This window comes from Pelecanus crispus, chromosome 2 (assembly GCF_030463565.1).
Source record: "Pelecanus crispus isolate bPelCri1 chromosome 2, bPelCri1.pri, whole genome shotgun sequence".
In the NCBI taxonomy this organism is placed as follows: domain Eukaryota; kingdom Metazoa; phylum Chordata; class Aves; order Pelecaniformes; family Pelecanidae; genus Pelecanus; species Pelecanus crispus.
The window spans coordinates 25,770,959-25,795,073 of NC_134644.1; the positions used below are offsets into that span (position 1 = coordinate 25,770,959).

General features: G+C 38.4%; 2 protein-coding genes across 2 annotated transcripts in view; both read left to right on the top strand.

Moving 5' to 3' along the window:
- Positions 1–374: 374 nt before the first annotated feature.
- Positions 375–12,351, top strand: STEAP2 (STEAP2 metalloreductase). Its single transcript, XM_009491395.2, has 4 exons — positions 375–866; positions 2,548–3,075; positions 4,676–4,840; positions 12,067–12,351. Exons 1-4 carry the CDS (start codon positions 375–377, stop codon positions 12,349–12,351), a joined length of 1,470 nt encoding a protein of 489 aa, XP_009489670.1.
- A 9,128-nt stretch (positions 12,352–21,479) lies between these two features.
- CFAP69 (cilia and flagella associated protein 69) overlaps positions 21,480–24,115 on the top strand; it is a 30,351-nt gene continuing 27,715 nt past the window's right edge. The window contains exons 1-3 of the mRNA XM_075728198.1: positions 21,480–21,632; positions 21,947–22,009; positions 23,446–23,511. Coding sequence (XP_075584313.1) covers positions 21,480–21,632; positions 21,947–22,009; positions 23,446–23,511 — 282 coding nt within the window. The remainder of the gene's footprint in view (positions 21,633–21,946; positions 22,010–23,445; positions 23,512–24,115) is intronic.

Consider the following 24,115-nt stretch of genomic DNA (forward strand, 5'->3'; position numbering starts at 1 on the left):
ACATTATTCTATTGACTATTAGTTTCAGGAGCACAAGGTTATCTTGTGGTCCAGTATTCCGGGGCAGTGAAGACAGGGAATAGGAGAAGATGGAAAAAATGTCATTTACTTCTTTAACTGTATTATTGAAGTGCTTGAAGTATTTTATGTTTCTCCTTGTATTAGTGACACATTGCAAGACAAAATTGATTAGCACATACTTTATTACAGAGAAAATATAACATGAAACTTAGCACCACATATTTTGCTCTGAGACATGTTTATGCATTCCGATGTCATGTAAAATTGTATGATGCTGCATTTTTCCTTCTGTTGCTTTCTCCTTTTTTTTCCCCCCCCAGAAGAAATCATTGTAGGTTTGGTGTCTTGGAAGTATGGAATCAATCTCTATGATGGGAAGTCCTAAGAACCTCAATGAAACTTTTCTACCAAATGTTGCCAATGGCATCAAGGATGCCAGTAAGGTCACAATAGGCATCATTGGAAGTGGAGACTTTGCTAAGTCATTGACAATTAGGCTTATCAGATGTGGGTACCACGTGGTTGTAGGAAGCAGAAACCCTAAACTTGCTGCCGAGTTCTTTCCCCATGTAGTTGATGTCACTCACCATGAAGATGCAGCAGCAAAAACAAACATCATTTTTGTAGCCATACACAGAGAACATTATGCCTCTTTGTGGGACCTCAAGCATTTACTCACTGGTAAAATTCTGATTGATGTCAGCAATAATACAAGAGTAGACCAATATCCGGACTCCAATGCAGAGTATTTGGCATCGCTTTTCCCAGATTCCCTGATTGTCAAAGGATTCAATGTCATTTCAGCTTGGTCACTGCAGTTAGGACCAAAGGATGCCAGCAGACAGGTAAATGTTATGTTTGTATTAATTTAACTTGTTTGTAGGATGAAAATGACAGGAACTGAATGTAAGCAGCCAGAACTCGTGGGAGTCATCTTGTCTGGCTTAACGTACCTAAAATGTTGGGCCTTTAGTTTAAGTTTTAGTAACCAATAAAACTTTCAGAGTCTAGTTCATCCCAGTGTAAGACATATAGAGTAAATGGTCCAAATTGTCCCCTGGGATGCCTGTTTATCTTTAAAGATTGCAGAGGAAATGTGGATACTAGCTTACACTAGACAGCTGACCTTTAGACGACTACAGACAGAGGAGAGGAGTTGGGTTGTAAGATCTTCTGTAGGAAATAATGTTAATTTTTATCCTTACACTCTGTACAAAGATAGAGCAGTCTTACCCAGTATATTTTAGTTTTAGTATTGGTTTACATGGGGTGAACTATTGAAAGAGATGCACAGAAGTCTGAGGTCCTGATCCCAGGGCTCAGGAGTCAGCTGTTCTAAAACTGCTTGCATTCAACGTAACAGCAAAGTGAATTAAAGAAATTATCTAGCTTTTAGAATGCCCCAAGATCATAAATACGAGGAAACAGAAGGAGGCGCATATGTTTCTAAGTGATCATTCATTTGATCCAGGACTGCTTGGGAACATCATGTTCAAATTCCTTCCCAGTATGTTCCCCAAATCTACCCTGCATATAGAAAAGGCAGCTTTATGTTTTTCATGCTTTGCTGAAGTGATACAAAGGATTTAAGCCTATGCAGGAACCCAGTCCTTCACGGCTCCATGGACTCTGAGAAGTGCATGAGAAATGACTGGTGTAATGTGACTACTGGAGACTAAATTGAGTTTTCTGGCCCTTCGGGCAGATTTTAAATGGAATGCAATTGATATAGAATTAGCATATTTAAAAAAAATAACCCCACCGTACTATTTTTATCGCCCTTCAGAACAGCACTGCACTATAAGTAATTTACTTCTGTCAAAATTGATCGTGTTTGCTCTTATGCAGATGAGCAGCAAACAGTGTTGGGCAAACTGTAGCCCACTGTAAATTTTAAAGGAACTTTAAAGTACTTTGTAGCAGTGCATTTCTTTCACTATGTAATAAACTAGCCTTTAGGAGGAGTTCTTATTTGGCTGCTAGTCTTTGTCTTTTCTGTTAAACATTCAATTTTTGTGGAAATCTGGATTGTGAAATTAAGCTAGAATTGTTATACATGGAGAGATTACACAGTTCTTTGCATTCTGTTTATGCCACAGCTAGTTTAGGGTCATCATTCAAGATTCCTGTGTTTTTGAGAGACTCACGATTTTCTGAAATGCTTTTAGCCATTGTTTCAAGTTCAATCCAGTCCTATAGACATTTCAGTATGAGGGGGTTTCAGTGTGCAGATTACCAGGGCATCCCACAGTCAGCTCATTATCAGGTCCAAGAAAAAGCCAATTTTGTTGTGGTTACTCTGTTGCTAAATTGATGTGCACATTTTCACTTTGGCTGAATGTGTAAATGGTTTCATTCTCATCTTGATGATATAAGGTGGGATAACAGTGTACAGTTTTAGCAGTAGTGCTGTGGTTTTGTCCTAGAGGCCTTTATGTTTTTTTTGTGGTTGGGTTTTTTTTTACCTTTTTTTACCTTTGAGTCTCTTTCTCTGACTACAGACAATTCACTTGACTTTCCCAACAGGTCTATATATGCAGTAACAATGTTCAGGCTCGCCATCAAGTTATTGAGCTTGCCCGTCAGCTCAGTTTTATTCCTGTTGATTTGGGGGCATTGTCATCTTCACGGGAGATTGAAAACTTACCTCTGCGACTGTTCACACTGTGGAAGGGGCCTGTAGTGATTGCCATTAGCCTGGCAACATTCTTCTTCATCTATTCCTTTGTCAGAGATGTAATCCATCCATACATGAGAAATCAGCAGAGTGACTTTTACAAGATCCCCATTGAGATTGTGAACAAGACTCTACCAATTGTTGCTATCACTTTACTTTCTCTAGTGTATTTATCAGGACTTATTGCAGCTGCTTATCAGCTTTACTATGGTACTAAGTATAGGCGATTTCCACCTTGGCTGGACAACTGGCTCCAGTGTCGGAAGCAGCTTGGACTGCTCAGTTTTTTCTTTGCCACAGTGCATGTGGCATACAGCCTCTGCTTACCTATGAGGAGATCGGAGCGATACTTATTCCTCAATATGGCATACCAACAGGTAAGCTAATCTTTCGTTCAGTCAGCCAAAAATGCCTTGTCTGTATGCATATGTCTCATTAATACAATATATATGTTTTCTTAATCTGTTCCACTGTTTTCAGCAGAGAATATTATGGGTTATCTTATCTATAGCTAGTGCTGAGTAAGAAGGGAGACTAAAAGAAACCTGTGCATTGTGCTCACCTCGTGGGTCAAGCTGCAGTCAAGTTTGTGTGGTAGGGAGAATGTGTCCTACTTAAATCCCTGATAGTAATATACACAAGGAGAATATAGGATAGACTCGATAAGAGCAACAGCAGGAAAATTCTGAGTTTCTGAGGTATGTTCCTCTGTATGTATACTTAACATATGGGGGAAGTATGTATTAGTGTGAAAAAAGTATAAGGGTAGATACTGTAATAATGCTTATGGATACATAATGTTTACAAAATGAAAATGCTGTTACTTTGTAACATTTTGGACCAGTGGTAAAAATATTTTATTCCTTAAAAATTTTGTGAACAACATCTATTAGAGGCCACAGAAATTGACTCACAGTTCCCAGGAGCAGTTGGTTTTGCATAACCCTGAAACAATCTCCGACAAATCTGTCATCCTTTAGAAGAGGGTCTGATGCTCCTGTCTGTCAGTGAGGTAGCTGATTGTCACCTTTAAAGTGGCAGAAAAGCAGCATTGCCAGAAAAGCAGCATAGCCATTCAGTGCATAAAATCTGCAGGAAAGAGAGATATGATGGAACAGAAAGAAAAGCAAACAAAGGAAATCAAATCAAATGCAACAAATTAATGGGGATTGGGTCCACAAATTCTAAAAGGGATAGAACTTAAGAGAAAGGCAGGAAGAGCAAAACTATTAAAGGCAGCAAGAAACTAATTGTTCACACTTAGTAGAGGACCCACTGATAGTTTTACTAAGAACTTATCTTGGTTTTACTAATATTGTAAAACTCTCACTTGCTCATATTCCTAGTGAACCTCTTTCAAGACATGCCATATCACAATCGTTCACCTGAAAGTGGAAAAATGATTGAATATCCAAGCCTCTTAATTGTTAAGGACCTGAGTTGTTTCTTTTTTCTGATAAAGCTCTCCAATGAGAACAGTCTTGGATGTACCAGATGTCAACAGTGAAAGAGGCAAAATAACTTGGACTCGGCATAGGGAGCTGAAGCAAAACCAGGAAATGATGCTAAACTATTTCTAAATATAACAAACTAAAAACAGTTTGCAGGTTTACCCAATTTATGTTATAGAATTTAAGTTTCCAGGGTCTGAAGATCGCAGCTACTTTTCTACAGTATATAGGAATCCGCAGATTTATCTGGGTTTATTACATAATTGTTATAAATAGTATATAATGTTATGTTTTCTTTCAACAACTCATCTAAGTTTCCATGTTTAACGTATTTTTAATCTAACAAGAGCCAATACCAGCAGTAAGGAAATAGTTGGTTTTCTCCAAGACATGAGAAAACCTCTGAAATATTTGACCCCATTTTATAGTTGTCCTGTGACTGTAGATTTTTACTCAGCAGAATAACTTCTGTTGATATTTTTAATATTCTGTAGAATAAAGTGCTTCTTTTCTGCTCTTTCATCAGGTTCATGCAAATGTTGAAAATTCTTGGAATGAGGAAGAAGTCTGGCGAATTGAAATGTATATCTCCTTTGGAATAATGAGTCTTGGATTGCTTTCTTTGCTGGCAGTAACTTCCATCCCTTCAGTAAACAGTGCCTTAAACTGGAGGGAGTTCAGTTTTATTCAGGTGTGTTACTTTTTAAATAAGCGGGTTTTGTTGTTAATAAGAATTCCTTGATGATGATCATGATCATGATCACGAACAAAACACTTTGCAAGATGATGAGAGCTTTTTTTCCCCCTCTCTTTGGTAAGTGAATAAAAACAACATATCCTTACTCAGCAGATACATTACCAGGAAGGCACATTAAGCATTTCATGAATGTTAGAATAGGAATTTGCATTTTACACTTCTTGGTCTTAAATAAACAACATAGCTAAGACCAAATGAGCACTAATCTACTCCTTTTCCATTGTTAGAATTTCTTGCTAAATTCAAATTAGATAAATTTGGACAAACTCACTAAAGGCAATGATACTGATGAGATACTACTATATGTAGATGCACACAGCTGTTAAAATTGAAAACTTATTTGTCCTGCAGGATTGCACAGCCCTCTGACAGCCATGGTGTCATTGATTCAGTTTTGCTTCCCCTCCACTGTGTGGGAATTAATACAGCTCTCAACTGTGTTATTCCCACTAGCTGAAAATACCCATTAGTAAAATATGAAGCTTTGTTTATTCAGAGCAGAGGCTTTTCCAGGTCCTGGCATGCCTTCTGCTGCCCTCCCTCCTCAGATAAATATCTACTACAGGCAGATGTAACCAGCATAAAATACTGAGAAATATAGGCTTTAATAAACAGTTTAATGTTTGCCTCCAAACAAAATTGCCATTAGTTTTAGGTAGCAGTCAGTGATAAGAAATTTTATTAGGATTCGGTCTTGTGATAAATTTCCTAAGTGTCTACACACAGTTTTGGGTTTTGTTATGGGTTTTTTTTGTTCTCTGACTTTGGATTCAGTACTCTAGTCTTAACTCAGTCTTTTCTGATTAATATTTTTTCAACATAGCCACTGTAATAATATTCCCTAATTCTTAGTCCTGTCACTGTTCACAAATTCCTGCCTTCAGAACACAGGCACTGACTTTACTGTTCAGGGCTTGAGATGTGCTTCATAATTTACAGACATTTTAAAGGGACTGATGGGGAACAGTTCTTCGGCTATAGTTGTCAGAGGTCTTCTGTTTGTAAAGTAATGTCTTCCCTTCCCCTAGGGTTTCCGTTGGTGGAACAATCCAGGTAGGCCTACAAAAAGTTTGCTGAAAAGTTTTTCAAATTAGAGTTCCCCTGACAGAACTGTTTATTCTCTCTCGTGGTTTTGAGCCTTCAGAGGGAGTAAATACCCATTTTGTATTGTTACAACATCCCTGCCATCCAGTTCTCTGTGCAGGGACAATAGTACTGCTGTTGGGTGATGTAAAATGTTAGTGCAAAAGGGAAAAATATGTATTCACCTATGAATGAGGTGGTGCCTTTATCCAATAATGACTTCCAGCCACAAACCCAGCATTTGTGTCTTACTTTTTCTTTCTCAAATTTCCAAATTTCAGGCTTGTGTGACTGAGTCAAAACCCACAAAATAATCACATAATAATGTGTCTACCAGGGCAGTTTTTATTGTCATATTTACTGCCGTTATTTCCACTGTAAATAAAGTCAAAATAATTCCAAATCTAAATAATTATGAACTTTAATGAATCATCTGTCAGTGTTTTGAAGAATTTGATTGGGAACAAGTTGCTCTGGAGGTGTGTAACCATTGATACTGCATTACATGCTGAAGAGAACTGGTGTTGGTAATTAATTATGATCATTTGCAATTTTTAATCACAAAAAATACTGAACTACTAAAAATTTCCCTAAAGTTAGTGATCATTAAAGGTACTTTACTTTGTCATTAATTACTCCTCAGGATGTGAGTTGTTCTTCATTTAGTTACTTGTCCTTCAAAACAGTCCTCTTGCTTTATTCAGTCAGAAAACAGACTTTCAGCAATCCCTGACTAAAGTAAAAGGAGCCTGCATTTTTGCACAAGCTTCATGGTACCCAGTGTGCAAGTAGAACAGATAAAACATCATAATACTTACTGTCTCTTATAGTTTTCTTTTACTGAAGTGCAGTGTGATGAAGTGAATTTGAACTTAATTTTCTCAATCTTCTCTAAGTCAGGGGAACAAACAGTGGAACTATTAACCCATCATCTCAGTGCTGCTTTTTTTTTAACTAGGAAAAGCAGTATGTCTCTAGCTTTAGTACTGAATCTCAGAAGATTCACCACAATAATTACTGAACTTGTTTTGCATCTGGCAGATGAAGAGGCAGTCAGCACACTCAGCCAGTTTCTCACCTCAGCACTTCCCATTGAGAGCAACATACTATTGCTTGCTCATCTTAGTAAACACAGTTTCATGAAAATAAGGGTCTGGCCTCCTCTAAAGCGTTTTACCACTGAAACATAGTCAGTCTTGAGTCCTACTAGGAAAATCTGAGTTTAGGATTAACAAATTATTAGCATACACAGTATAGCCTATTTTCTAGCCTTGTTCCAGAAGTACAAGCCCTGAGCAGTATCTCCCCTACCTACAGTGGTTCAAACGGACCTCTACCACAGTCTTCCTAATACTGTAAGGAAACCCCAGTTGTGAATGTTTTTGCCCAGAAATCATTGCTGTCTTTGATATCCCCAATTATTTCTGAGATGCCTCCATCTTACCTAGCCTGGTTTCACAACACAGGTGTCAGCAGCCCCAAAAATTCCAGCCTGCTTGATCAAGGGAAAAGGACCTTGAGAGGAGTAGCAGTGCAGGCTCCGCTCATTCCCTCAGAGTATGAATATGAATGAAGTGAGATATGAGAAGGTTGAATAGTGATGCAAAAGGAAGTTACTGTGTCAGCCCTACCAAGAGCTGAGACCAGCAGAAAACTTGGAGTTGCTGCAGTACAGACCTGACCAGGGTACAAAACAAATATCTGATTACTTCATCATGATTCAGAGAGAAACACTCATAACATCCAGATGGAGGAGCCACAGAACCAGACAGTGGTGAGGAGTTTGCTCAGTAGGAGATCCTAGATGATGGAAACTTGGCATGAAACTTTGCAGGCATCTTAACGCGACCCAGAGTTGGAACTTACTGAAGAAAGAAGCACAGAAGAAGCTGGGGCTGATAAACCAATGCATCAGTTTTCTTAAATGCCACTTCTGTAGTCTTCTTTTTCTCTTCTAAACATATTTGGATAAGGAACAAAGATAGACATGGGCAAGAAATAAAAAAGAATTCGTAATTTGTCAGAGCAGGCAGAATAACTAGCCTAAACCAACAACACTGCGAACAGAAAAATACATTTATTGAAACCAGTCCTTGAGTGTCCACATGAAATACATGGAAATGGAGAATGTTGTCTGCAAGCAGTGCTGCACCAGGTCCTTCAGTCTTCTGAAGGAAGTTAAACTGTAAATATATAACGTAAGCATAAATGACTACTGCTTTTGTTTTCCAGTCTAAGATTTCAAGTCCAAAGCACACCACTCAAAGTGGCAACAGACAGAGCAGACTGGCTTTGAAAGCTGAGCTTTATATTTCTTAGCAAAAATTGGCGCAAATCTGCCATTTGCATGGTAGGAAGCTGATCTTTCTGTAAACATTCCTTTTGTCTGCTAGCACAATACTAAAGTTTTTTGGAGACAGTATTACTAAAACTCTTCTTGTACACATTTTGAGGAGGGGCTGCCCTGCCTTGGTTCTCCCACAAGAATAGGATAGTTTTCCCCCAGAGTAAAGAAGAATGAGGGCTAAGTATTTAGCAAGTTTAAGGGTAAGATTCCAGTCAGAATTGCTACAGCCTGTTTATAAATTTAGCAATATCCTGTTACTGGGGGAATATGAAGTATACCTTGCATAAATGCAGGCTTTGGAAAATACCTTTTATATATAGAAATAGCTTGGAAATACTTGACCATTGTGAAGATAGAAATTCCGAAAGCAGATTTGCCCCACAACAGATTTCTGTCTCTATATATGTACATCTTCTTGATAACATTTTAGGGATTTTTCTCCTGCATCTTTTCCACTCCTCTAAAACTTTTTTTTTTTCACCCCAAACAATGCCAGTTTGTCCAGTTTATCAGTGGCCTTGGCTGGGAATCTCTCACATTGGCTAAAAAACTGGCTTTGATCAGCACGGAAAAGAAACAAAACAGGGAAGACTTAGAGAAAAGCTGAAAGATTGGGGAGACCATAGGAAATGTGTTAATCTATTACTCAGCTTCAGGAAACACAGTATTATGGAAGATACAGAAGCAAAGCAGCCAAAGATGTTCTTCCCCTTTTCCCAGCAGCCATCCTAGAGCCTAGACAGAGGTTTCCCAAGACTTAGAACTGATACTGCTACTCACTCACCAATGTGAATTTACCAGTGAAGGAAAAGTATCCCTTCTTGCTGCTTTCAAAAGTCCTCTGCTCTTAAAGAAGTTATTATCCTGTGCCTCTCCTGGCCTCCCTGTGGTAACATTACTGTAAGTGATCTTCCAGCTCTTGTAGACATATTCATCCCTTTCTTTCTGTGTCTTAAGAAGCCAGGAAAGGATGACAGAAATGCAATATGTATATTCCATCTGAAGCACAACTACATTTCAGGAAATCCATTGTCTTTAATTCCTGTATTCCCTTCTTCACATTGTCCAGTCATAAACTTCTGCAGAAGAAAGTAACCTTGCATACCTGAATGATAGCAGCTCTCTCACCTTCCCAGTATTAGATTGCTTTCTAGCAATAACTAACTCCCACAGGACAATCATCATTTATTTCTCAATAACTGAAACACCTTTCATGTTAGCATCCATAGGGGTGGTCAGCTTTGGAATATGGCTTTCTGACACTACTGCTGGCCAAGATGTGTAGTATGATCCAGTGCTACCAACTGATCTTATTTTTACTGTTCAGCTGCCCAACAGTGCCTTTTCCTGCACTAGCTGATGTCTTTTTGTCCAAGCCTGCTTCAGTCAGTTCCGAGTTTCCTCATTTTACTACTGCACAGCTATTGCTGTAGTCTTCAAACATTTGCAGATACAGAAAAATCAAGTCTTTATAACACACACAGTTTTGTACTGACACAACCTCCTGCAGTGGGGTTTTACTTAAGTAGCAAAGGCAGCCAGTCTTGCTTGTACTTCTGGAAAAGTCATTGTCAGTAGCTGCAAGCTGGGATAAATGCTCTTAATGGAACTTTCTAGTGCAGATCTGCCCTGACTAAACAAACAAAAGACTGCAGAATGCAAAGTTGTGTAGACGACATCCTCTTTCTAGCTAAGGAGTGTTACTACTGTCAAAAGTACAGCACAGAAATACAGCAGTTAAGGGCCTGGTAGAAGAAAATACCATCAGTAGCTGACAGAAGCTCCTATAGGAGTGTCTTTGTTGTCAGATTTTTAGACGAGTGGTTGAAATGGTCTGGTACACACCAGCACATGCGCTACCAACACTTCAAAGAAGCATATGGCAACTTTCCACAGGGCAAAAAAGAGAACTTAATAGAGGTGCATCATACGTTTTTCCTGTCCTTGTGCTGTTAGTTCAAAATGTACTGATAAATACACTGATGTACTTCTTAGCTTCCATTTTGACCATTAGATAGAAAGACATATATAGATGACTCAAAATTGTAGTTTGCAGATAGAATTTAAATAAGCTTTTTTTTTTTTTGTAAATTTGGGAAGAGTCTGTTTCCCTCCTGTTTCTTTTTCAAGAATTGTTACAGTTCTCATCAGTAAGCCTGGTGAAGAAATGAGGGATATGATTCACTTGTGCCTTTTTCTCTGCTGCCAGTGATATAACAGCAATGAATTCAGGACAGTCATACCAGCAAAAATCTGCAATAACATATGCAAACATCAGATTTGATAGTATTGTTTGCCGTCCAAATTTCTTACCAGAACTTCCATTCAGATACTGCATATGCCATTTTCATATCCACAAGTGATTGGCTGATTGTTCTGTTTCTTATGGAATATTTCGGGAGCAAATTGTTCTTTTTAAAAAAAGGGTGCAGCATATAAAACATATATCTAAAATGTACCACCATGGCTCTGAAACCAATTGGCAAAAAAATGCATAAATGTTGGCAAGTTAAAAAACCTGGTACCAATCTCTAGAAATTAACAAAAGTATTTTCCTTTTTATACCATTATATCTGTGAATCCTTGCAAATGATATTAGCTCAGACATTCTCCTTTCCCTAGAAACTGGTTAATCTTGAAGTAGAAAGAATTAATTCTTTCACTAACTATCATAGACCCTTAGGCTGCATTTTTCTTTGCCTCTGTTTACTGGAATTAAACCAAACATTGGTAGCCAGTTACCTTTATTAATATTCATTCTCTGTTCCAATGATTTTCTACAAATGTTTCCCAACCAAGTTACTCATTACATCAGTTTTGGCCAAAAAGAGTTTTTCTTCATTTGATCACCACCAGAATTCAAAGCATAGTAGTCTGTCTTTGCCATGGTTTGCAAAAGTCAAGGTTAATACATTTAACTCAAGTCTCCAGAACAATACAACTACAGGGTCCTTAAAAGGGCAGATTCACAGAAACGGTGAATGACCCCTATTAGCACTACCTTCCATGGCATGCTCTAGATTACGTGGTAAGAGGCCCTCTGCAGTGTGCTGTGGGAACCTGCTACTTCATGTTTCATCCGGCACTACCTATTTATGATAAACTTCATCATTGCCTTGTGCCATTATGCCCAAGTCCTGCAGTCCAGATACTCCCACTAACCAGTAGGCAACAACTGATGGAGAAAGGTGAGCGATGGTTTATGCTGACTTCAGAAAAGTGGACATAGGCCATTGTGAGGAAGAAGCAAACTGCACTTCTCACAGTGACAAAAATCTGGAGTGTTAGGCCCAGATCTCTTCCAGCAGAATTGCATTGTTCCATAGTCATGAATCTTGGAAGTGATCTACCCTCATAGTTAAGAAACAGGGACTTTAATTTCCAATCACAACTGATGTTGTTCCAGTAACTTCACTGAGATTGTTCCTTATTCACATACATATCCTGAAGTTGACTTCCATTACTTAGAATTTGGGCAAACAACATCTTTGTTTCAGCTTTGACTAAGGCCTGTAGGTGCTGGCAGACGTATGCTGTAAATCAGCGTTCAGTTCGTAGTTTTCAGAACATGTGAACTTAAAACTACATATTGCTATTTTAAAATAGTGTATAGGTAAGAGATTTTAACATGATGTCTAATAGAAATGTTAAAATAATGTGTTAGAGGTGTCAGATGAAGGACCAAGTATTATTATCTCTTCTTTTTTCCCTGTTTTCTCTTTTCCCAAAGTCTACACTTGGATACATTGCTCTGCTCATAAGTACTTTCCATGTACTGATTTATGGATGGAAAAGAGCTTTTGAAGAAGAGTATTACAGATTTTACACACCACCAAATTTTGTTCTTGCCCTTGTTCTGCCTTCCATTGTAATTCTAGGTAAGATCATTTTACTTTTGCCGTGTGTAAGTAAGAAACTGAGGAGAATTCGAAGAGGATGGGAGAAGAGCCATGTTATAGAAGAAGCAAGTAGGTCTGTTCCACATCTCTCCCCAGAAAGGATAACTGTGATGTGATGATAGCACTGTTAACACTGTTATAGATGGTTTGTTGGGGTTTTTTTTTGTCATCAACTTGTATTTTTAGGAGTTTAGTTAAAGTATGAGTAAGGTTACTGTGGACTTGCTTGGTATATAGTACAAGCTCTCAACCAAACGATGAGAAATTTATAACTAGAAGACTACTACTTCAGATAACTACAAAAATATTTTTGTTTTGAATTACAAAGGGCAGATTATAATGAAATCAGAATTTTTTAATGCTCCTTTGCACATGTATCACAACAGTATTTTTTTATAACCATGCTTTCCAGATATTTCTTTGACTTAGAGTGTATATGTCAGAGTGCTATTTATTAATAACACATTTTCTGGTCAGTGTTTCTTTTATTAAAACCACACTTCTGGGTTAGTGAGTTCAGAATATAGACTAATAGAGTTAATAATTTAGGAAATAATCAGATTTTGAAACAAATTAATTTGTAATGATGTATTGCACATGTATGGTATATTTATTGGTGTGTGGTTTTACACCATTCCATGATTTGAATATGCAAAACCAGTTTCAATTATGGTATCATTGTACATCTTGTAAGCAAATGGTATTGTACTAATAGAGTAATTTTTTTCAAAGTATCACATAGGATTTTAGATCTTTGGCATCTCTTTATTTCCATGCATCATAAATCAAAATTCAAAACAGTGTTATACATGTATAGAAAGACTTGCAGATATGTGTGCAAGCAACTAGTTTTTGATTTTAGAATGATTTCAAAATATCAGGAAATATTTTAAAACAAAAAAAAAAAAGCTGAGAAATCTGCAACAATAAAAATCCATTTTCACTGTGAAACTTCCAATATGTTGGTACAACAGGGAAGCGTCACAATACTCATGTTCTACGTGTTTCTACACTGGAGTTTCAGTTATTATATATGAATTTCCCAGAGTCTGTCTTAAATTCTTAGTATCTTTTTGTGCAAATCCAATCTTCTATTTTTATATAAAAGTCTTACTTTTACAAAGTGTCTCTGGGATATGCCTGAATTTTTGAGAAACAAAATTATTATTCTTATACTTAAAAATGCATTTATCTCTAAAACTTGACATTTTGCAGTTCCTGTGGGATTCAAAAGAACGTTCACAAGTATTTATTACTAGCGCTTTGTCAGGTTCTACTCTTCTCTAACAAAATAGCCAAACTCAACTCATACCTTCAGGCTACTCCTGCTTAATTAGCAGAACCTTTATTTCAGTGAATCACAATGTGTATTTGGTCCTAATTTTCTTTACTTGTATGAAATTATATTTTCCTTATCTGTATTTGCACTGTTTAGGATCTCTGACTTTCTTAGCTGAACCTTCACTTATTATATATTACTTTGCAAGAATTTGTCATCGATATGATACATCAGAAATATACAGTGCTTCAGCTTGAATTTAGCCTTAAACATCACTAGTCCTCATTATCTCTGTAATGAAACCAACAGCTCCACAGAACAAGAAGAATCTAGAATCAAACTCTGCCCCCAGTTACACCAACCTAAATCTAAAGAGATGATGTTAGTTGTTCTTAATTTCATTTCAAATTCAAAAAATGTACAATTTTCTTTTCATTGTAGTATCCATATTCCCCAGACTTACACACCAAGTCTCTGTATATTCTGTGTTTGTAGCTAATTAAGAGACAGTTGAACTTTCATTTTAAGCATGTTCAAATCTAGAGAAGAAAAATAAAATATTTGCATGATTTTTTCCAGAATTAAAGCATTTTTTAGATGTCTTTAAACATGTTGTGTACCAAATGAGAGGTCAGTGAATTCTTTTTGAAAATAGAGGTTTGTGAAAACATTTTTTTGAGAAAAAAAATTCAACTGTATTTCTTGCATGTCAACAGAAATTTGAGAAGTTTTTTTCAGTTCACAAATTTTCAATTTCAAATAGTTGGAAAACTCAGTCTTACCCTCCTTTTTAAGCTACAGGGGGGGAAGCAATTGGAAAGAGGAAATTCATTTTATTTCACCATTTTTTGAAAAGTAAATTATAATAACAGCTATATTTGGTCAGACTAAGGTCTTTGAGACTTGCCTCCAATAGCTGACAAGTGGCAGATGGCAGATGCTTCCAAAAAGAGTGCCTGTGTCTAGTGATTCTTCTCCTGACATAACTTCTCAGCCTCTTGGAAATCAATAGTTTAGGACTTATTTGAGACAGGTGCTGCCTCTGGACTATTGTATTTAATAGCTACTTCCTCCAAAAATTTATCTAACTTTTTAGAAATTTGAAACTTTCCCAGTTTTTTACAGGAAAAGAGAGGAAAAGATGGGAGAGGAAAAAAAGTTTAATAAATCTTATCAAGGTGATAAAAAAAGTTTTAATTCTTTCTTTTTTCCAAAAACAAATTAGGTAGTTTCGGGGTACTGATTTTATTGTCCCTCGTCCAGTATGCAGCTGTTTCAGTGATACTTGTGGTGATAACACAAGCACAATAGTATTTTATCAAACATTCTAGACATTAAGTGAAAAACCTGTCATTGTTGGAGACAGACAGGAGCCTAAACTAGTACAAATGAGATTTTCACATAAAAATGAAGAACAAGTGACAATTACAACTTCTAACTTACTTTGCCTGTCTGTAAATATGTTCCAATACAGAAAGCTGTGTATTTCTTGAAAGGCTTGCAGAATTATATGTAACTGAATTTCTTGGCCTGTTTCCTATTCCATTATTGCAGAGGGAAACCACACAAAGCTTAGGCATTTGTGCTTCAATCCTTTAAATAAAATTAATTTAAAAAATCTTAGAATACACAAAGTCGTGGGGAATTTCAATGGGATAAATACCATGCTACATTCTACCCCAGTCCTGTGCACGAAACCTGATTAAAATCGCTAGAATGGGATGGTATAACTGAGAGCAGAATTTCAAACCTCTGAACAAATTTAGGGCCAAAACCGTTACTGTTGACAATCTGATTACATTTCAAAAATAAATATGCTGCTATTATTTTATAGTAATTCTACACTTCTGTAGAATAGGTAATTAACATTCATGTTCCCTACAATTATCTAATTCATTTGATGCAATAGTGATAATGTTGCAGAACTAAGATACTGTACTAATTGAAAATTACTGTCAAAGTCCACATATATTGTACTGTAATGCAACCACTGACAGTATATACAGAAATGTATTGGCCCTCTTTCCTATGCAAAAAGTTATTTCATGATTAAATTTCTTCAAGAATGTTTAAACTGTTAAATTTCAAACTGCCAAAGGTGTCTGGAGAGCATAATGATGTGTTGTTCCTTTTTTTCAAACTGTGTGTGTAGAAAATTAAAAATGTGTTTTGATTTTATTAGTTACTTGAAAGGCTGAAATATTGAAGTATTAATAAATAGATGATATTTTTAGATCAAATGTATGAAGACATTTTGTGAAATATTTGTGCTACAAAATGACATACGGTTTCCCATTAGGGAATGTATTTACTTCTAACTGGAATAACAAATTGACTTGTGATTTAATATTTTGTAGTGTTCTTTAAGGACCAATTCACTCTAAGAAGGCACTGTTAAGTCTGAAAGTAAAATCACACTCATGCATTTACTACACATTATGTATCATATCATGCATATGTTTAGTCACATGAGGAATCTTTATTCATGCGATCAAACACATTGATTTCTATAGAAGAACTCACATTAGGACTTCTCATTGGAAAAAGACCTAAAGAGGCTAAAAGTTTAGTTGTGATGGCCTAAATATAAACAACTAAATTCATTTAGACGTCTTGGTTACTTAGGAGAAAAATACATATTTTGAGAAATAGCCTGCTATAAAAATATTTTGTGTAGCTTTATATAAATTGCTTACTGCCTAATGAAAAATGAATAATGAAATAAACTACATTTCTCCTCATTACTGTTCAATAAAATAAAAATAGTGCTTAATATGTAATACAGAACTGTACACATCATATTAGAAAATGGAGACTATGTATTTAGCAACAGGTTATTTGTTTTCTATGGATATTAAGGTATTTTTTCTTAACATTCTCTAAAATACAGTTCTATTACAGGTTCCATATATGTCTTTAATTTTACCTTACAATTCTATTAATTGTGTCAACTATGTACAAGTTAATTAAGTACCCATGTTCTTGAATTTTTTAGAGATTAATTATTTTGTAATTGTTTTGTGAGTTCTTTGCATATCTTGCTTGCGGTAATGGTTACTGTGAATTAGTGCCATGTTTAACTTTTGGTTCCAACATTGTGCATTATATGATATGTCAACATGAGAAAGTACATTTGTATTTTTATTTGGCATTAATTGCCTATGAAATAGCGTGTCTGTGTTTGTGTCTGTATGTTATTAGCTATACATGCTGCCCAACTAGCACTAAGGGAAATTATTAATAAATATAAGGCAATGAGTTCCCAAGTGGCTATAAATTTCACAGGTATGAATATAGTTAGGAAACAGCTTTCCTCTGAATGCGAAGATTTCCTCTGAAAGTTAGATACATGCATAAAAATTAGATCGAGTTTTTCAATATAATATTTTCATACATGCCGTGGTAATAGATGCATATGCATAGTTCCTTTCAGACAGTGCATCTCCTAATGCACAAGTTTTTGATTTCTTGGCTGTTCATCCTGTAGTATTTTCTATCAATGTAATGAGTAATGTTGTAGTACTGATATTGTATCAGTATATGATACTGTTTGAATTAATTAGAGTACAGCCTTTAAAATAAGTGACACATTGAACTGACTTGAACAATGATCTCTATCATTACATATTGTTTCTCATGCCTTGCTGGTAGTGTCTTGCAGTGAGCATAGTATGTCCCATGTGCAATATTCTCTTTGTAGTTGTATTTGTCAATTTGTTTGTGCTGTCTCTCTGAACAGGGCTATTATAAATTATTAGTAATGCTTTTATCTATTTTTCCATAGACTGTGTTTTACACAAAAATCAATAAAAAGTCAATGTCACGTATTTGGCTTTTTCATCTATGCTTGTGCATAATAAATTTTAGCTTGCTTTTCTTTATAATACATCTGTGCTCTGATCAGCATTTTCTCTGAGAGGTAGAACTTGAATGTGAGTTCATGAAAAAAAATTCTAAAGGGCAATTTGTTTCTTTTGTAATGGCTGGGTAACAGATATCTCACACAGACACACTGGAAAGCTATATCCCATATCCTCCTGTAAGGTATTAGCCATGTTTTCAGAATGCAGAGTGAACACTGCAGTACTATCACAGCATATATTCAGTTCACTTTTCATTCAACAAACAAGAAGTTTGACAAAAGTGAGACTGCTAGGCACAAGTAAATTGGCCAGATAGAGACACTCTTCCTGTTTGGCTGTGTGCGTGAGAAAGCTGTTTAAATGTTACTGTTTAAATGAGAAAAACAGGTCAACCACTTTGCAATCCTTCTTTTGCAAATATGTAACTTTTTTCCAAAGAGGCTTATGCCAACATAAGAGGAAAGAGAAAAAGAATACGAGAGGTAAAATCCTGCTTAACTAGAGGTCAGCAGCATAAGCTGTTCTGAGTTCAGAGAAGTCAAGATGCATGAGTCAGTGAAGCTGGCGGGATTCACATTGCTTTCACATTACGTTACATAGCCTTCCCAGATTCCCAAGTGGAATTTAGGTATTTTTAAATTTCAGAATATTTAATACCTATTTGTGCCATGCCTGACATAACAGTAACATTTGGGGCCTTGAAGTCTGTCTTTTCTTAGCTTTTTTTAAAATCTCACCCGGTTTCTTTATATCACAGTGCTTGTTTTACTGAGTATTGATACTGTGCTAGCAGCTGGGGCCCCAAACTTACACCTTTCTCCATCTGTACCTTGTACTGTACAAAAGTGTAAGTTCTGTTTACTGTGACTTACTGCATTTCCTTACAATAATGTAGATCACCATGAAAGTCCCCCTCAAATCCATACCACGCAATGACCTGAACACTGTGTTTTAATAGTATAGGCAGGTAAATCCAGATGTTGGAAGCTCTGTTGACTTTACAGGTTTAAGGTTGAGTCTACTGCCAGCCACTTCACAGGTCTTTTCTTTTTTCTGTGGTATCAAACACAGGAGGTCTGGCAGGACAGTTCTGCACTTTCCTGTTCCTATGCCCCCCCTCCTTTTTCCCCTTCCTACTGACCAAAAAAAGAAATGAGAATAAAAAGGAAGACAAGGAGTCAACAGACTGATTCTTCGAAAGACTCTGATTTCTGTACTGTAAAGAGCTCAGTGTCATATTTGATAAACAGCACAGGTGGCTTTGGGAAAAGTCTACAGGTTCAGTACAGCCAAGGAAAGGACATCACTTGGCTAGGGCTGAAGACCCCCATTGCAGCACATGAAAGGTGTATCCTGTACTGAATAATGGTCCTTTGGAGCTTGCAACCTAATTTGTAAGACAGCAAATACAGAGTGGTAGAGGAAATCATTCACTCGGCAAAGTCAACAGGAGATTAATGGCAGACCTAGATACATAACCTTGATCTTCTAATGCACAGCGGTGTCCTACACATTCAACTACACAGTCCTGTAGTTTTATGAAATTTAACTTTACCTCAAGAATAGATTTGCTGAAATGTCTCTTCATACCAAAAGATGTGTCCTCAGTTGAAATAGAAATCCTCTCTACATCATCTGCTTTTTAAACATATTTCTTAGCATTTGTAAAACTTAGCATTTAATAGGTGTGAATTAATACTCTCGGAAGTAAGGTACTGTAGCCTTGATGTCTCAAATGTTATTTGTTACCAACGGAAGAGGTAGATGTGATAAAAATACAATATAAGCCTGTTTGGGGCAGAAAACTGTTAAGTAAATATTTTTACAGTTGATTGCAGGTTTTTGAGGATGGACATTTGCCATTTGCCAAGGGCAGCAAAATCCCTGCAGTCAAACTTGCACAGTGCAGCTTTCATCCCAATTTTTAAAAGCTTCATTTATGAAGAAGGTGCACAGTGAGCAAATGAAGCTTTGCAATACGATCTTTGGAACAGTCAGCCAACAAATGGCATGTGACCTAAGCTTATAATTTACAGACTAAGTTGCCCAATTTAGGTATGTTCTCCATACATTTGCCATTCAAAACACAAGCAACAGAACTTAAAACCACTTAAGCCACAATAAAAGTAAATTTTAGTGCTTTTTCTTTTTCATAAGCTTATAAACTTTGACTATGTACAACTTCAGTAAGTATCTGGGCACCAAGCAAAAAAAAAATATATAATCCAGTTTGTTCAGCACTAACTGCTTGCAGACCTATAAGCATTGTCATTACAATTCATCTCAAATGCTTGATAAAAAGTCTTGTTCCATCCAGTGTAGACCCAGATACAAGACAGCCACTGAGAATGTTCACAGAAACAAATGTTTAAGTAGAACATGGAAGGGCTAGTAAAATGGTTAGAGGAATGGAGAGATGTATGTACATGGATGGATGAGAAGCATCAAACACCAGCTCCAAGACTGGCGGCTGCATTGTCACATTAGGTGAATGCACTGTAATGTCCTACAGGTCCTGCCTTTGTATGACCTGTGTTCCTACGAATGCAACTCAGGATGTTATGGATGTCAAAGTGGTTATTGCATTTTCCAAATCAGAGTCCCATTCTATGCTAGGCTATGGTTTTGCTATCATTTTGGAGTTGTATACAGGATGAATTTCTGCAAAATGCGGATGGGTACATGCGGTATTGTGTATTTTTCCTTTGATGGAAGGAGAACTGTATAGCGTATCTAAGTACTAAACATGATATGCATCTTATTTCTGAAGAAGGCAGGTATGAAATGGGAGGGGTATAGCATGCAAGCTGGGACGAATGACAATAACTCTGTTGGTTATAGTTGAAGCCATAAAGATTTCTTTTTTGCTTCTGTTATCAATCACTTCGTCTCCTATAAAAGCTGTCTGGACATTCAAACAGCTATCTTAGTGTTGAATAAATTTATTCACGTATTCAAATGTTTCTTTGGAAGTTAAAAATTCTGTTAATGAAAACTGAGGTTGATATCAACAGTGACTGCAGTCAAAGACTTGGGATACGTGCATATCCAAAGTTGCATATGTGCAACCTGTCCAAAGCGTATCCAAATCTTGTGAAGGGCAACTGAAGTGAGCAGCCCAGCAGAGTGGCTGTGACCACACAACGAGGTGTCACCTTTTGCTGCAGCCACTTCTGGATACCCAGCTCTCTTCCTCCAGGCACAAACCCAGCAAAGGGCCCGGTGTGCCTGGACAGTTTGGCGTTGGCGGGCTCAGCCACACTCGCACCCTGGAGACAGCGTTTTAGAATCCAAGCGCACGCCCATCAGGTGCACATGTATCCCCGCAGGAGCAGCTGTGCTCGCAGCTGAGAGATGCCATAGCAAACCTAGGGATGAAAACGGTGAGGAAGTAGAAAATATCCAAATCCCCTTACGCTTCTGTCCCTGCTTTTATTACTTTGCAGGCATTAGTCATCTGTTTTGTATCAGCCTAGGCAAAGACAAGACTCCTTTCCCCCTCTCCCCCACAGCCAGGCTACCCCAGACAGGCCTGCCCCATCCACACTAGGGTTCGTCGTGGGCATCTCTCATGGCGGACATTTTCATGATCAGAGTTACGGATCGACCAGCCTCTCTCCTCCAGCTCCCCGGCAAGTGGGAAAAGCCCAGCCTCTGCACCGCACATGGCTGGGGAGACGCCCTTCTCGCTGAGGAAACATTTTATAATAGAGCATTAAAATGGCATTACTGGTAGGGTGGAGGAGGGTGTAAAACACGGGTGTCGCGCAGGGGTGTAGAGACGTAGCACCGGAACGAGGCAGGAGGGGCAGGACTGGGGCCTGCAGGCCCCGCGGGGGCGGGGAGGGGGGGGCACGGGGGCGCAGCGGGCCCGGCTCCCGACACCCGGCGGTGCCCCCCAGGCCGGCGGCCCCCCGCTGCCCGCCGCCCCGCCGGCGGAGCCGGCAGGCGGAGCTGGCCCAGCCCGGCGGGCGGGGGGACGCCGGCGAGGCTGCCGCGGGCCTGGGCCGCGGCGCCCGGAGGTGGCACCGCCCCGTTCCCATGGCAACGGCGCGGGGCCGCGCTGCTGCCGCGGGCGGGCGGGCCGGGCCGGGCCGGCACCATGTCCTCCCTGCCCCAGCCCCCCGCCTCACGGGCTCCCTCTCGCTCGCCGGCCCGCTCCCCGGCGTTGTCGCCGGCCCCCGACCCGTCTCGCTGCGGCGGGGAGCGGCCAAGGAACGCCTCGGACGCCGGCGCGGACCTCGGCGCCGTCCAGGTGAGCTCCCCCGCAGGCAGGAGTCAGCCGCCGGCCGGGAGGCGCTGGCCTGCCCTGGCCCGCCCTGGCCTGGCTTGGCTCGCCCTGGCCTGGCTTGGCTCGCCCTGGCCTGGCTTGGCCCGCCCTGGCCTGGCTTGGCCGCTGCGTCGGGCTGAGAACAAGCCCCGGGTTGTGCTCCACACACAGCCAGGGCTTACCCGTCCGTGGGTAGATTCGTGTTGGTTCAACACGACGCTTTTACATTTTAAGGTTTAAGCACTTTTTAAGCACAACCTAAAAAAAGACCCCAAAAGTTAAAAGTATGACTTTTCCAGGATACCCAGTTAAGATCACTGGATCTGAATCACGTCATCAAACTACTCGAAGATTCAGACTCAGTAAGTAAGCCTGATACCTCGTTATTTCAGTTACATGGGTAGTAATGGGGCTTAGAAAAATGTTTTACCCAATTAATTTAGTACCCGCCTTAACTAAGGCAGATGGTGCTGGTGGCTGGGGCTACAGAGCACAGAGCTGAAGTATTTGTTCTGGTATTTGAACGCTTCTTCTAAAGATGGTCATTGTAATAAAGAATGGTATCAATGATGTTTTATATTTAAAAAAAAAATGTATATATATAGCCCAGTACATCCTCACACAGGCACTTTTCAAAAAAAAAAAAAAAAAAGACAAAAGCGTGTGCATTTAAAAACTAGATGTGGAAAATTTCTAGCATATCTGGGGGTTTTTGAGTACTGAAACCTACAGCTGAGAAACAGAAATACATACAGCTCCTGAAAATATGTCAGGAATTTATGTAATTGCCCAAGTTAACTGCTAACATTTCTCCAGGGATGTGATTTTAAAGGAAGGAGAAGTACACAAAGTTGAGTGTTGAGGAACAAATATAACTACCTAGGCACACAGGAGAGCGTAATCACATGGACTTCCACAGGCTGGTTTTGGTCTCCACAAGAAGATTTGGCGGACCAAATTCACTAAGCCATCAGTTATTTTTCAGCTCAAAACCTAATAACTTATATTCTTAAAACAAGAACTGGATTAAACATACCACATTTTAAGTTAATGCCCCACAGAGAAGTAGTTCATGTCCCTTTTTTTCCCCCTTTTGCTGCAGAGCTGATAGAATAAACTTACTGACTGAAGAAAAATGTGCTGGATGATGTTGTTTACTGCTTCTCTAGAGAATATAAGATATATAACGGTTGGACTTCATGATCTTAAAGGTCTTTTCCAACCTAAACGATTCTATGATTCTATATGATAAAAATGCCCTTAAGATTCTGGGCTTGTAGATTCCTGAAACAACTTTGTGGCCTCCCTCAAGCTGCAGTGCTCTTGCCCAGCATGGAGGTGCTCAGAAGAGCTGGAATGAATGCTGCATGTCACTGACATAGCCTCACTTCAGTTGTTTTCAACTTCAAATTTGCAGACTGTTTCTTAGGGGTGGCAGAGCTCTACTCTAAGCCACTTAGATCTACATTTTTATATATTTATGTCGTGTGTGACATAGGTTTAGTTTTCTTAGTTGTCTTTCACAGAATCCCAAAGAATTTAAGCGAAAGAGCCCACACATTTGAACAAAAGAGTTTTAGAAAGCCTTTTCAGTTACAAGAGCGTAGACGCCATACTTAGAAATGAGGCTTGATGAAGGAGCTAATCCTGCTGCAAGGCACTCTCAGAATTTCATTGTGTCTTGTGATTTTTTAATCCGGTTCCCACTTTCATTTAAACCTAAAAGGGGATAAACATAATCATTTAATGTTCTAAGGCAAACTGCAATTAAAACCTGCTTTTCATTCTTTTACTTAAGAAAGACTTGGAAAAAGAGCAGCTGAAAACTCTCAAGAAGGTAGCCAAGCATTTTGAAAACGGGCTTGTATCCTTTTTGCCACTGTACAATTCTGAAGTCATGGTGTTTTATGTATGATAATACTCTAACTTTTCAACAAAGTATTTTGTGACGTGCTGTACTTCCACATGGAGAGCAGTGATGGTCTACATACGTTCTCATCATTGGCCGACTTGTGCACACATAGCCAAGGTTGGTAGGTTAGCAAGATTCTTGGATGCTAGATTTATTTGCTACAAAATTCAGTAGAGGGGTCTCACCTGTACAGTGGTTCAAAACATAATTAGTGTGCTTTCAACTCAGAATAGACAAGCATAATAATTGTCACTACTTAAGAAACAGCAGATAAAAGAGCAATGACTTCCAGCGAGGAGACATTTTAAAGAAAAATAAAGTCAGACTAATCTGTCTGAAACTTTTTTCATATTTACAGTACGAATTGAAAGGCTTCCAATAATCAGAAATATGAGGGAGGATGTGGGCATATGGAAAAATGTGATTAATTTCATACAGTTTGGCTAATTGCCACAGTGATTTAAGCTATCACATTACTTCACAAATGAGTTATGGCTAAGTACTTACAGGCAGCTTCCATGAGTCAGTGGATTGGTAGTAACTTCTCAGTCTCAGT